This window comes from Brachionichthys hirsutus, unplaced genomic scaffold (assembly GCF_040956055.1).
Source record: "Brachionichthys hirsutus isolate HB-005 unplaced genomic scaffold, CSIRO-AGI_Bhir_v1 contig_909, whole genome shotgun sequence".
NCBI lineage: Eukaryota > Metazoa > Chordata > Actinopteri > Lophiiformes > Brachionichthyidae > Brachionichthys > Brachionichthys hirsutus.
In genome coordinates, this window is record NW_027180345.1 from 222,608 (window position 1) to 238,616 (window position 16,009).

Genomic DNA, 16,009 nt, shown 5'->3' on the forward strand with positions numbered 1-16,009 from the left:
GCATTCATGTCGTTAATGTATAGGAGGAACAGTAACGGCCCTAGAATGCTGCCTTGAGGAACCCCGCAGCTTACCGGGAGGGACGAGGACAAGGTTCCGTTTATGTCTACCATTTGTTCTCGTCCCTCAAGGTACGATTTCATCCAGTTTGTTGATGTGCTATCAAAACCAATCGCCCCTAGTTTATTCAATAGGATTGAATAATCACTCCTTACAAATTGCAATCATGATTGGGAATCTTCCATCCTGCTCTGGATTCATTTTGTCTGTTTTTGTCTACAATTTCTGAAAGCTCATGGACATTTATGAAATAAAATCAAACCACTAGAGATTCCCGCCTGCTCGGAAGCAGGCACTGACGATGACGGTCCCCAATGTTTTTTCACACTGAAATATGTACTGAAGGACACAACGAAGTATTGGTAGTCTCAGGACTGTCTGTGTTGTTTTTGTTGTGTTTGATTCAAACTTAGAGAATGGTTGTAGGATGGCTGTCTTACATCAAAGCAGAAATCTAATGAACTGTAAGGGAAAGAGCTTTTTCGCTCTTTGCTCAGGGCTGAAACAGATTTCTGTTGAAGTAAAAGTTGATAAAGGGAAAAAGGAGAGTGGGTCCTTTAATGGTTTTGTAAGTAGAAGTGGAACACACGGACACGCAATGAGTCAAGTGGACAGCTCTCAACGCTGTGGAGTATAGAATCTACTTTCATGGAGAACAGCAAACTCAAAGAGGCCAAATTAAGCCATTTACTGACCTGTTGTAATTGAATTTGCATCAAAGTTTCATACAAGCGAGAGATAAACAAAATAAAACAATGTTAGAGTCCCATTCCGAATGGAGCTGATCTAGTGGAGGAAGTGTCTGTGTTGCTCTCACGGCACACAAATCAGTTGGGTGCATGGTTTTATTGTTGTTATCGCCAAAGGGAGAATCTATTACATTCCAATTATACTCAAGTGCCTCAACAATTCAGGTATTTGTTCCTTTAACAGTGAAGAGAAATTTACCCACAAGGCCTTGTGCCTTCATTTCTTATATCCTATAATCTCGGAACCATGCACAGAGGGCAAAGCAGTGGTAACGTTTGTCTGAATTCTCATGTATATCACAAAACGTCAGGAGTTGGATTCCATTTTTCCAGTGTTATATTACATGTATTGTGCTTTTTGCGATTCCTACAATATTCCAGGTACAAATGATATTATTACAGCATGTTTAAGTGACATCATCACATGGATGCATGTTGACACTGGGAAATTGATGCTTGCAGAATGACAAAAATCAAAACAGCCAAGCAGATATATAATGCTGTAGTCTCGGAGACTTACAGAATTGGTTTGTTAATCAGAAACTGATTCACTTACCAGCTCCGCCATCAGAGATATGTTTAATTTTATATGGTGGTGCAGAGGAAACAGTGACTCTATCACAAAAGGTGGTACTTCAGCCATCCTGAAGTACCACCTGAAGTGTTGCATGTACAGTATATATATAAGTAATGATGTTCAGTATGAAAGAAAAACAAATAGATGAGAGGAGCAAATCCAAATATGGGTGATGGCTGTGGGATATCTGCTGTGTGTGGAAGAGCAGCTGCTATGCAAAAATATGTTATGTGCACATCATTTATCAGTACAGATAAACTGGATAACTAGTTTTGGAATCACACATGGAAACTGGAACGAAGACTTAGAGTAAAGTTTCATCACAGAACGTTTAGAAACTTTCATTGCAATGCAGACTTCTCGTTTACTCCCAAACACACAGAGGGGATTTGGCCCACAGCTCTGATAAAGGAGATAACTCTGAGCTAGATGGATCTAAGTCTAACTCCAAACTCAACACCATCCTCCCACACATCGGCACATTGTGCAGAGCGTGGGGAAGTGATTACTCTCGGATTAAGACTTGCTTTGTCGCCGATATGTGAGGCATAATTGAATAATGGCTGCCATCACCCAAACAGTCCCAACGCAGACAAGCCTCCCAGCCTTGTCAGATCTGCACAATATTAACCATGACACAGGCATAACCACGCCGGTAATTAATGCACTGAATCAATTACAAATTAATCCATTTGGAGAATTCCCCACAGTCCGTTCATTACTAGTGCTCTGATGGAGTTGCAAGTTCTCCTCATGGGAAGGGATGCCACTCTAGTGCTTTCCTTTTCTATCTGTCTTCATATCTGTCAAGATTTATGACGCACAAGACAAATGGAGGATGAAATTGATGCTTCCTGCTTCTTTGCGTTACAATCGTAATCAAAAATGTCTTGCTGTTGTCCTACTAGACAGGGTGTGCGAAGGTAACTCAACCTATTGAAGGTAGCCGAGTAAAATGGCTAATGTATGACATTCATAGGTATGGAAGCATTATAAGGTCATAATTTAGGAAATATTCAGTTACAACATTGAAAGCAGCTATTTAGATTAATATATATCTACTTCTCAACCCCTTTTTTATTATTAAAACTATGTCTTGCCAAATTGGAAACAGCCATTGAGTGATGTTGTCTCATTGTTATGGTTCAACTGCAAATTAAAAGTACAGGGATATCTATCAATTCATTTTCTTGTAAACCGGAAGATCACAGTCATCTTGTCTACAGCCTCGCAGGTCACGGATCTGCTGGAACCAATCTCAGCTGGCTACAAGCAGAAGGCGAGGTTCACTACGGGCCCACATGAATGACAAACACAAACACACATGTTCACGCTCACGCCTACAGACAATTTAGTGTAACAAATTCACCTAAATTGCATGCTTTGGGAGGTGGGAGGAAACCGGAGAACCCGGAGAGAACCCGGGCAGACATGGAGAGAACATGCATACTCGCCACAGGATGGCATCAACCCAAAACCTTCTTGCTGGGAGGCAACAGCGCTATCCACTTCGCCACATTACTGCTCATATGATAGTACACATTCATAGAAAATGAAAAATACATACAAAAAATACATAGAAAATGGGATTACAGAATGGCACAAATGGAAACAGAGAGAACTCAGCATCAATATATACACATTTCAATTCCTGCAAGCCACCAGTGAATTGTAGGGCACTTTCAAGGTAAATAAAATACATTTTCAAATACAAATACTGTACAGAACACACATCCTAAACCCTCAATCGCATTAGTCTGAATAACAGCTTTGACTTTGTAAATTGTATAAATCTGCAGACTGAATGTTTTAAAACAAATGAATGAATATGTAACATATCTCACAGTCCAATAATTTAATCTGAAAGTTCAAGGGAGGAATCTGAAAAAGAGTGATAAAGGCAGCATCAGACTACGAAGTATCATGCATCACTGTTCATGACTAATATGCTGGCACTGAGGTTTGCTTTAATTTAACACAATTCCAGCATTTACATCCTGCTTTGGCTGCGGTGTCGAGAGGGAGGTGGAGGGACAGAAATAAGGGGGAGGGGATATTCCTTTCAAATGGAGGCCGCTCCATAAAATGACTGGGTGGCAGATCGACTCCTACGGCAGATCAACTCAAACTGATTCTACTCAAGTCGACTCTGCCTTCGTTCGCGTGTCTTCGGTCCGCGTCGGCTCAACTCGTGTTCCCATCTCTTCGGTTTGCCTAGGCTCCTCTCGTGTGTTCGAATTCAGAAAATCTGTTCAACTTCCCGGGCATTTTAAACTCCAACTTTTTGTTTGAAAACTGAGTTCTTCGAGAACCGAGGTTCCACTGTATTACAATACTGATAACTCTGATTTACCAGATAGTCCACCACAAATCAACACTGATAATCACACATCTATCCAACACATTTTCAAGACTTGTATTCAAAGGGTCTTATTCTCTGCAGAGAGTTGAGACTGAGTTGAGTTGAGACTCCTCATAGCATGAAAAACACAGGTTGAACATTCATATTATTGATGGCAGTCATGTATTTAAGATTATCCAGCATCCGCATAGTCCATCCTGCGACATACTTGCCTAAATATAATGTGTATCCCTCTTTAATATATGTGCTATGCTCTTTTCAATGAAATGTCAAAATGTGTGCAGTGAAACATCTGTTATTTAAAAATATATACTTGACACAAGATGGACATGTTTTAAAAAGTAAAGTTTTCCTGTTCAGATGTAATAGATAAAAGAAACATACTACAGAGGTGCTTATTTGTCTTTGTAAGGCTAGGAATGTTAGGAAGTTCAATTTTGAATAAATGATACATTGGGGAGGAAGATGGGAGCTGAAAGACAAACATCTCCTGTATTAGAACCCACAATAGACTTTGTTATAAAGACATTTTCTCATTCAAAATGAGAGGTTAAAGTGGTGTCAGGAATCATTTGTTGACGTGTGGGCCTTACCACACCTGGAGGTATTTGAGAATCAATCTCATGAACAATCATTGCTCTTGTCAAATTTGGGGACTTAATCAGTTATTGTGGTTGAAACAGGATCCATCTCAACTGTGTAACCACTGATGCTGACCTCAACTTCAATTTAGTATGATCTGGTAGCAGTGTTACACAGGCTAACATGCACCATTACACCAGTTCTGATGATGCCATTTTCTAGCGTCACCGGCACATCATTAACATTTCAGGCAAACGCTTCACCTTGGCTGTATATGAGCAGATAAAAGCACAGTTATTTTATTTTTAACTTGGAAAGCACAAATTAGACGCAACTATTTGGCCCCTTAAAACCCAAATGCTTGATAGAACTGCTGTGCCTATTTACAAATGACAAAGTATCATTATACACCCACTGTGGATGAAAAGGGTGTGGCGAATTTTAAAGGAATAAAATTGCAAATGACTATGTCTGGGATATCCAGAAATATCCACAACTGGACATTGTGTTCCCGACACACAATGCTAACTATTATCTCATTTGATTTTACATCTGCCTCTTTTACTTTTTTTATTTCTTTGTTTAGATTACCTAAATACTGCATATGTCAAAAAGGTCATCACCGTATTTAATTTCAAGGCAGTTGTGCTTGGGGCTTAACAAAATGTGATGTAATTTAAGCATTGGTCACCGCTATAAAGACATGACATCTCACAAGGATGGTGCTGGCACCGTACGGCAGTCAAAATGCATTCATTTCATGCTAAAAGCTGCAATTATACTAAAAGACTCTTTGAAATGATCTAGGTAATGTTCTGTTTCTTTATGTTCCTCTTCTCTTTCATAGACACTCTCGCCACTCGTTCCCATATAATTTTAAATCCCTTTGTCTGCTCTATATGTCAGTGTGAGGAGATGCGATTATCAGCATGGAGCAATATTATCAACTTAACGAGCAATTAAGTTATTCTCTTTGGAAGAATAATTGGAGTCATTCTGAATAGAACGAGAAGAGCACTTCCTCCTCCTTCCTCTCCACCATATTTGTATCTGGTGCTTCAATAGGAGGCTTTTTTTTGCAATCAGAGACAGAGACAGTCAGCAGTAAAAAAAAAAAAAAGGAATATCCCGTTTTAAGTTCTCTTGGAGAGATTAAGTTTGGTAATGGTTGACTCTGTCTCTAGTTCGATCATAATGATGCAGCCTTATTTTCCCCACAAACTATGGAAGTAGCGCCAGCTGGCTTTCTGCTGTTAAAACAAATCTAAGCAACATTTGTTCACTCGTGCTAAATTGAAAACCCGAGGGAGAGGAATATTTAATATTCTATGGATATGTGAACGTGACAAACAAGTTTATGCATCTAGAATACACTAGTTTCAGGTATTATTCTGGCGATAAGAAATCAGTGATTACATTCTGACATGCAGAATAACAGTATGCAAGTATGTGGTTTGTGGAATATGTTACAGGATTAAGAGTGTAGTCTATATGAATTTGACATTATGATGACATTATAAGCACACGAAAGATAAGTGAAGAAATTACCCAACAAATTATAGTGGGAGGTATACTGGAGAGTAGTAGTAAAATATAAAAGGAAACAATCACAGAAAGAAGTAAAATATCTTCCACTGTGCATTAGGCTTCAACATGTCATTACAGGTAGTATTGCATTATAGATGGATTGTGATCTATGATTGCAGCAACAGAGTTGATGTAGGATGATGATGATGAAAAAAGATTGTGATTTGTGACTTGAGTGAAATTAAGGGCCTCATAAACAGAAATGAGATGGCACTTCCCCCAAGAGAGAGCTGACTCAGTTCGGTTCTCCTTTGGTAGGAAGCAGCCTTGAAAGGCAAATGACAAATCAAAGTGTTGATTGTGTTCTAAATCGTCTGTGTCAACGTGGAGTCGTATTTTACATTAATTTACAATTCCTTATGTGCTGCCAAACGAGGACTATAAGAATAGTATGGAAACACCCAGTGACATGATGATTGCATGTCTGCGTTGAGCAATAAAAAAAAGCTATAGCTTGGAACACAAAGTGATAAATTGCTTGCCTTTGACACTGTTTTCAAGTTAATTTCACTTGCAAGGGTCAGTGACCCCAACTAACATACTGCCCCAGGCCACATACAACCCATCAACTAACCCAGTCTCCTCTGGCTATGCATCCCCCCCCCCCTTCCCCCCAAAGAAAACATGTGAAATTGGCTGAGGGTCTAATCAACATTTAGCTCCTCCATGTGTGTTATTACATCCAATTGATGGATGGTACAATTACACCCTTTGTCACTTAGCTAAATGGCTATGTAATCCTAATGAGTTTTTTCTTCAAACACTGACTAGTTAGCACAAGGAGAGCTGGGGATGGGCGTGGAAAGGAGGGTTGATGCGAACACAAAAGGAAGCCAGCATTGCAGATCCAAGAAAAGCATAGTAACAAGGAAAGACAGTGGGGTTGCTGGTTAGTCCTCAGACTGAACACTGTCTGAGTGTTACACCATAAACTGATGACCAGCTGACTTTGAATGAAATGCTAGAAAGAAAACACCTTAGATTAATGACTAGCAAACGTTTTCTTTTTTTTTTTGTATTAGTAAGTGTGGTAAGTTATCCATCTATCGTGCCAGGAAGTTATACTCTGAAAAAGTAAAAATGTCAGTAAATGTTTTAAGGAGGCCAGGGTTAACAACGAGCGCCACCAGCATTGTTGACCAACAGGAAGCTGCTGGAAATCAGATTACTGTGGGCCGAAGACAGAGATGAAGAAGAGGAAAATGGGTGCATCAGCACGAGAGAAGAGGGAATGGAAGAGTTTAAGACTGAGAGTAGGGACTTTGAATGTTGGGACGATGACGGGAAAAGCTAGAGAGCTGGTGGACATGATGATGAGGAGAAAGGTTGATGTGTTGTGTGTCCAGGAGACCACATAGAAATGAAGTTTACAGGGATCACTAGGCTGCGCTCAGCGCGAGTGTGTGCGTGCGTGTGTAGAGACACTCTTCCCTCTGTCTTCCCTCCGCACATAAACGCTCTCCCTGTCTACTGCACGAGTCGAAGAAGAAGAGCAGAGTAGTTTATTATTATGACGTTTATTTTTTATGATAATGTTCCGGCGAAAATTGGCAAAAAAACAAATATTTTGTGCCAAAAACGGCCCTCACGGTCACCACGGTAGCGCATTTTGCTTCCGGGTTTAGCGCGTTTCTGACGGAGCTGTTTGAGACAGTAATGGCGGACGCTGACCTGCAGCATCTGTTTGCTATTTTGACCAAAGACTGGCATAGATATTTCATATAAGTGCCTGAGAACTGCGTTAACTTGTGGAAAAATATAATATGGGACCTTAAAACTATACCTTGTTTTACCAATTAGTTCTTGGTCAAACTCAGTCGCCCCATTTTTCCTCCCAATTCTTTTTCCTCGGGAATGATTTCTAGTATTGGTCTTGCTTCCTCCAGACCACGGTCCTTCTTCATGTCAAATTAAATTGATAGAAATGAATTTGAGGGGACGCTAATTGCAATTGTCAATCCAATCTAGGACAGCCTGAAAGACAAGGGCTCCCTAGCATTTCATCAGTCTTCATTAATATTGAAGGAGTTTGCTGAGGAGCAACGGGCCAATGTAATCTGAACTCAACTAACAGTACATCAACGATTAAGAAGCTGAGGAGGGCACTGATGGTGCCTTAGGGACGAAACTGCAAGTAAAAAAAATTTAAGGAGGAAAGATGGCAGAGGAAGGAGATGGAATGCAGAAATAGATGCTACTTTCTTGTGTAGGCAATAGTATCTGGAGGTATATCATATGTACAATTTATGTAGCATGTAATTGTCTGATACACTATTAGAATACTAACTTCCCTTTGTTTATTGTACATAATAACCCAGGGATGGGTAAAATGCAGGGAATAAACCTTCTTTCTTCTGAGGATCAATACAATCCATCAATAAATCAATTAACAACAACATCAATAATAGTAATAATAATAACACATTGTTCTGATATCTTATTAGAATAATATTGTATTAATTATTTATTCATTTTAGTCCAATACACCACTTTAGAAAACAATACACAGGTGTCAAGGCCCGAAGCTTCTTCTGTGTTTTCCTGATTTTTTTAAATGCTTATTTGCAAATTCTATTTCTATAATTTATATACAACTACGGGGAGGTGGTGAGCCAGTGTATTGGCACTGAGCTGGTAAAAAATCTGATCACCGCATTAAAGTTGAGGAGAAGGTTGCATGTTTACTAATGGTTATGATGGCAATACAAACAATCTGTGTCCCTTCTGGGAAGATGGGAGGAAAGGGAAACATGAATATTTCATAATCACATATTCCGTATGGGTGCATGGGAGACATATACATGAGGGAAAAGAAAGATGCCAGAGTGTCTTCGCCTGCGTCTGTGTTCCAGTGAAGAAAACTAGATGTCCTTGATGTGCATGCCTTCAGTATGCACGTGCATGTTCTTTGAATTAGACTCTAATAATTTGAGGAAAATAAGATTCAAAGGGTTCACGAATATATGACTGATGTAAATCTTGAATATGTCAACACTGGACATTGGCAAAGCCGTCTGCTAAGACCGTTGGCTAGAACAAACACATACGAGAGTGGAGAACTGAACGCCTCACTGCTGAAATGCAGTTATTAATCACAGAGCGAGCTTTGATTCATCTGTCGGGGAGGCAGTTTGGAAGATGGACTCTATTTACTGCTAAAGCTGTTTGGGGGCTTTGGGGGGGGAGGTAACCATCAATCTATCGGCTATCTTGAAAAGAAGGAGCCAATGCAGAAGCATCAGTTTCAATCACCTCACAGAGACAGGTGGTATGGTAAGCTGCTGCACAATAGTTTTTTTTTTTCTTTTTTCTATTTCAATACTTCAAGGTGAAGTTTTTCCTCCCAAGGGAAGGATGTTATTAATGTGTTTTATCTTAAACATAATAATATCCCCTAAAAATATACATTGCACCCTGCCCTTTTTCCCCTGGTGTTTGGCACCTTGTGTTCTTAATTAGCATTATTAATTAGCCTATGTTAATTGACAACTTCAGAGAGGTGGAATAGCCTGGCAAGTTGTCGCCATGGGGAGCCCTTTTGTAAATGAGCGTTGGTGTAATGTAGAAGCAGACATAGAATGATTGTAACCTTTTTAACCTTAACCCACAAAATAAATAAAACAAGTTTGTAAAATTATCTTGTGCAGATGATATATTGTTAAATGTTGTTTCAAGGTTTTTGGATTTGGCTGTGTGCAGTTAAACAACAAACACTTGTGCATTCAGAACTGCGTCTCTCTTGCCTTTTTTTCATTTATTTATTTATGTATTTTTAATCTGAGTTCCTGGAGCTTAATGCTCCCTGGTCTTACTATCTAATTTCAGTTTTGAATCATAGTGGTTATTGCAAGGATTGCACAATGTAGAAGACTGAATGACCTAATATTTTATCTTGCTGCTTTGATAGATCTTGATTTGTTGGTCCTTGCTATTATTATTATATAGTCTTGTTGAGTGGAGCACTGTTGCTGATGGACTTTCCCTCTGGGATTAATAAAGAATTCTGATTATTCTGATTCTATTGAGCTAATGTGAGATGCCCATTATTTTTTTAAATGATTTAATAAAATTGTTTCCTTATATTAACTTAAAATTATTGCTATGAGGAGCAAAATATGAAAACATACAGTAGCTTGTCTCCATGTGAAATGCCTTCTCTGTAGCCCAGCACATTCATACAGCAATACTCGCCCATTAGCGCAGTCAGCACTTTAGTGTAACACCAAGGGAGCCCAATAGACCCAAGATAAATGGGAATCAATTGTGATTGGATGGCGTTAGCAGTGCAGAGTGCAGTTTGAATGGTCGAGGGTGATGTTCCTGAGAAGTGGAGGGCCACAAAGGTCAACAGCAGCATCCGATTTTGCCAAAAAGCACTTTTTTTTTCCTTTTCAGATTTCACTACAGCAACTTATCTTGCCTCTTGCTGACCTCTCATTACTGCACTATTACTGCTCTGGATCCCTGGAGGACTGAGTGCTGTCATGAGACACTTTTGGTATGTGTGTGCATCTGTCAATCAAGCCAAAAAATGTATGTAAGCAACTCCCTCATACAAACAGCATGTACTGCCTCAAAATCTGTGCAACATTCACCGCAGCTATAAATCATGCAAATAATGACAACATCTGTTCCTTCCTAAAACAGCATTGTTTTGTTTTTATGCTCAGTGTAGCACAAGAATGATGCTCTGAATATTTTCTACATGATAAAAGTTGATGTTAGTCCCAAAGCACTGCCTGTTCTGCCTGAGGATTCCATTTCATCAAAGGGAGATTAATCTGATCAAGTTGCTTGGATTTTGCTTATTATGCGTTTAGTCATCAATGGTATGAGAGTCCAATCAGTTGAACAGCCTGGAAAGACGAAGTCTGATTAACCTTGATTGGAAGGACTTTCTTTGCTGCTTGTCATTGGCTATGCGGATACTAATTTGAGTGGTGATTGGTTTAGAGGCGTCTGAGCTAAGGGCATTCTCTGGTTAAAAAGGTCAAATGAAAAGACATGGATGACAAAGTACACAGAACTGTTCATTTCATTTCAGATAGATTCTTGCGCAAAGTTCGCATATTGTGGATGTTTCTATGGAAGTTCCAGAATGTCCTGAAAATAAGGACAATGTAGAATTTACTCTAATGACAGATAACGATAAGTGAATCTTTAAAATGTTTGTTTCAATTTTCTTTTGATTCTTACAGGGGTTTGAAATGGTGACGCATGCCAGAACAATTTAGGCGTGTTATTTTAATCAAACAAATCCTAAATGTGTGGAACAGACATTTTCACCAAAATATATTTGTACACTAAACCAATGAAACAAATATCGCACTTGTGTACAATGAGACTGCCAGATATATGCACTACCAAATATCAGCATCCCTATTGCTTTGTCCTTACTCTGAGGAAGGTGAGGTCCCGACTGCGGTCGATGCTTGTGATCTCAAGGTTCCCCATTACAACTTCGCAGTTCTCGTAGTACCTCCTCAGGGTGCGGTACTGCTGCTCGAGGTCCGATAGCGTGCTTAGCTTGTTCTCTGTACCAGTGCACACTAGGGAAATGAGGAAAAGAGGAATGAGGTGTTAATGCAGTCATTGTAGATATAGCAGTGTTTGGTTTAGAAAGAAAATACATCTTTCATGTTTTTGGGGTGATTTAAAACCAGCAAAAACACATTTTGTTGGTGGTCTTCGAATGGTGCATGTGGGATGATCCCTGTATCGTGATACATTTTGAATATGGTAGATTTTTGTGCCAAAAGTCAGGGCACCTGGACCACATGGAAGCGCTTTAGTGGGTAGCTGGGCTGCTCGCTTGACGTGTAATTAAACAGACTCAATTCAACCCATCATACACCTTGCCCCCGTGATGACACTAGCCATCTGCCCAATCAGATGTCGCTGCCCACTCAAGCATGAAAGAACACACATCATTCACACACACACACACACACATAATTAGAAAGACACCAAATTACTTCAAATCAGACATTTCATTTGATGAAATTCTGAGTGAGACTTCTTTGAAGGGCAGCACGGTGGCCTAGTGAGTAGCGCTGTCACATCATAGCAAGAAGGTACCAGGTTCGATGCCTATCAGTGTGGAGTTTGTATGTTCTCCCCGTGCCTGCAAGTGTTTTCCGGTTTCCGCCCCATTCAAAGACATTGAATTGATCACTCTAAATTGTCCATTGGTGTGAGTGTGTGCATGTGTGGTTGCCTGTCCATGTGTGGCCCCACAATGTGCCGGTGACGGATCCGTGGTGTACCCAACCTCTCGCCCATAATCAGCTAGGATAGTCTCCAGCAGGCGTATAAGTGGCTGTAGACGAGACAATTTAGGTCGTATCATCTACAAGAAGATGGATTGATGGATGGCTGGATGGATGGACTTCATTCCAGGAACAACAGATGAAAAATAGCCTTTTGGCTAATTCTGGCACATTGACAGAAATGTTTATTAATGTGCGCTGTCCCTGTTAAATAAACGAATCATTCATTCATTCATTGACCTCAACTTGGACTATATGCCACAATTACATGTTAAAAGTTTTGTAACATTGCTCAGTTGTGCCCATCTTAAAGACAAGGATGCTCTCATATATTCCTTTGAAGCAATATAATCTGTATTCATTTGTACTGCCATGGTGCTGTGGTTTTTTTTTTTGGTTCCCATTTACTCCACACTATTACAGCACATACACATATGGAAGAAGGACGGTTTAGCCTCAGGGCAGCACAGGCTGTAAAGACAAATGGGATTGTGTTTAAACACTTCTACACCCAGGCAGATATTAGATAAGTGGAACTATTCAAATGTGGCTGGGACAACACGTGCATGCGTTGGTGGTGATTAGCTGGGTTGCACATAGCATAACTTGCTGCTCAGGAATGATAAATGGCAGACCTGGGTGTTTTCAATAACGGTTAGTGTTGGCTTGAGGGGAGCAGGGCAAAGGATAGGGGGTCATAAAGTGAGGATAGGTGTAATAAACTGTTATTGCACCCTTGGGGCAGGGCACAGAGATCTGAAGAAAGGTGCATTGTGACATGTGATGAGTGGTGAAATTTACTTTTTTTAATGCCCATTTGGCTCCTTAAGCATTCATTCAGTGAACCTGCAGATTTTCGAAACATGTCTGGATCTATGTATTCTTGTGATTTTTTATTTTTTTTATTTGTGATTCCTAATGAAACTTTAGAAAATCATACAGCTCTGCATGAGCCAAATATTATGCTGACTGCCAAGTGAACCACAACAAAACCATCTGTGCTGTGTGCAGCGTGTATACAGGAGGTGTGGATGGTTGCAGGTTTACTGCAAAACTTGCTGATCCCACTGGTGATATGTGTGGCTGTGTGGGTTAGTTGTAAATAATAGTCCTCAGGATGTATTTCCTCACTCTCGCTGCATGATCGAATCCATTTGTCTCCATGCTCAATATGTTAGATATGAGCCTGGATTTCACAGTGAAGGTTGTATAAAGTGCAGGCTCTGCCCTTTATATTACTGCGGTCTGCAGAGTCAGGGCGGCGTGCTGTATTGGACAGAGTCTATCAACTGTTTTGGATGTAGGAACAGACTGAGAGGACAAATGCATCTTTATATTGTTTAAAAACATACGGCTGTTCTATAAAAGAGAATCTATCTCATCTGTTTGATGGATATCACTCCCATAACACTTACAACAGAGAATGTCAATGTGATTCCCTGCCCCTGTTCTGTATGTATAATGTATTTGCCTCTGTGAGTAAATTGATTAGATTTGTTTGTGGGGAATTTCCTCTCAGAAGTGATGGATTATGGCAATGAACCAAATTAATTCATAATTTTTCAATATGTGTGATTAATGAAAATATTATAGGCCGATTGGGTGAAAATGCACATCCGGTACAATTTATACATGGCTGGATGGATGGATGGACACAAACACACACACTCTCATCAGCTCAGCTACATGTCTGTGTTTCTACTCCCTGGCCAATTCATTTCATAGGTAGTGCATACACTGACTTCATCAATACTGCCCTGTGTGATTATTGAATGGCTATAATGCTGGCATGTCAATGAGGCTTATACGCATCCGGTCAAGGAAGCCAATAAAAGGTCATCCCAATAGCAAGTAACTGACAGAATTAAATTAAGTTGCAAATGTCACTTCCAGAAGTAAACACTTTCAATGGCCGAGTTTTCCTAATGTGCCTTGAATAAACAGGGGAACCTTGTGGAAGTTGATCTCCTGGCTGGCAGTGGACACTCAAAAAATAAATAATAATTATGTCAGGAGCATTTGTCTTCAATTTCCCCCAGATGAGCTTTACTGGCTTTGTATGAGTTCCAAGCCACTGATTCTGATGCTAATCATTGCCCGGATTATTGTCCATCTGTTGAGCGGTTTAATAAGCATCAGAAACAATTGAGCTAGTTGAGTGTCCGTGATGACTGCACAGCCCAAGTAATTCAGGATTGTTGCTACCCATTGAGCTGTGGTCACCTACCAACGATACTGCCATTGTCTCTTTATAGCACACCATAAATTAACATTCATTGTAGTGCACACAGCAGAACACTTTGTGGGGTTTTCAACAGTCAGTCACCCAATGACACTGGTTGCGTACCCTATAAATTTCAAAGTGCTCCAAGGTTATGAGTACATTTACTGTGTAATTCAGTCTCGCTGTCGATATGAGACCATTTTCCTGCAGCAGGCAGATGTTTTCAGAAAAAAAACAAGCTCAGGAAAACTGTGCACTCACTCCCCATCATCACATGGGATGTAGAAAATGCCAGTCAAAATACAAAGTGAAATGCTTCTGGAGTTTAGAGTTAGGTTATTTCCTAAGAGTTTGGCTCATGCTAAAATAGTGGCAACCACATTTAGGAGGTGATAATAGAGTATATCCATGCTGTGTGCTTGCATATTTTCAAGGACCTCTGCACCAGAAGAAAAAGAAGAAAAAACAATCAAAATATATTTTGTAATGTTGGTGAGCACTAGCAAGTTCCCAAAAGTCTCATGCAAAATAAATAAAGAAATAAAATTGTGAAAAACATGAGAAAGTACCTCTATCTCCAGTGAAATAAATGCACTAGCACCCTGTTTGAAGTCTGTAAACACATTCCACTAGAATCTATGTATTGAAGAGCATTACAGATCAGCCGACGCACACCCTCTTTCAGTTATAAGCTTCCAAATATGTCAGGCATACCCAACAGCTCATCAGTACTGCAGCTGTAAATATAAGGGCAGGGTCTTGCAGGAAACAAAACAGAACGAGAGTGTGGAACCAAGAAGATGCAGACAATGAGTAACTAAGCTGCTACAATATATCTGAGCATGTGTCTGTTGTTATCACTGTTGATGGTTACGGTTGCTATCAAGGGCCAAAAAAGTATTCTATCTATCTATTTGCCCTTGCTCCTGCAATCCCAGAAGCCCTCTGCTTACAAAAGACGGTTATGTTCTTTATATGTTAATAGTAGAAACAGCATAATGTCCAGCGGCCCTTGTCTTCTACTCCCAATTGTCCTATTCTTCTTTTGTTTATAGTTACATTTACATAATAAACTATAGCAACTATTATATGAAATCACACACAGCTCTGTGGGTCACATATGTAACAAAATGAAGCTGCAATTTGCTCCCAAGACAAGGCATTGTGTGATACATCTGTCCTCTATTGGAGTTCTGGCTTCATCATGCGGCACATGCTGACTGAAAGAGGGCCTCGTGTTCACTGTATATAATTACACTATAGGTTTCTGTATCCATAAAAATGAACTGGGCTCAATGAACACCTTACATAACATTCATAGACTCGATGCGCACTGAGGCCTATATCCTCTTTTGTTGGCCACTAAGAAGCTCCACTGGGATGGCTAGGCACACTGCTGAAAGGCTCCTCAAGGGTAGTTGTGGAATAGTGGGAAAATGTAACGCACCCTTTCCTCACAAGGTTGTGGCCAGCCGGTCGAGGGATAGTAACCCACATGCCATCCTGCCTCTTGCCTATGAGCATCCAACACATTCCTTCTCTCTTTTTCCATCCATTTTCCCCAGCTCTGTCCTTCATAATTCGGGCCAAGGTGCAGGA

At 40.1% G+C, this 16,009-nt stretch overlaps 1 protein-coding gene across 1 annotated transcript in view; it reads right to left on the reverse strand.

The window, feature by feature from the left end:
• Positions 1 to 11,797, reverse strand: part of LOC137913800 (receptor tyrosine-protein kinase erbB-4-like) — a 99,645-nt gene extending 87,848 nt beyond the window's left edge. The window contains exons 1-2 of the mRNA XM_068757436.1: positions 11,770 to 11,797; positions 11,315 to 11,466 (exon numbers count right to left, since the gene is read on the reverse strand). Of these exons, the coding sequence (XP_068613537.1) occupies positions 11,315 to 11,466; positions 11,770 to 11,797 (180 nt within the window). The remainder of the gene's footprint in view (positions 1 to 11,314; positions 11,467 to 11,769) is intronic.
• Positions 11,798 to 16,009: the final 4,212 nt, after the last annotated feature.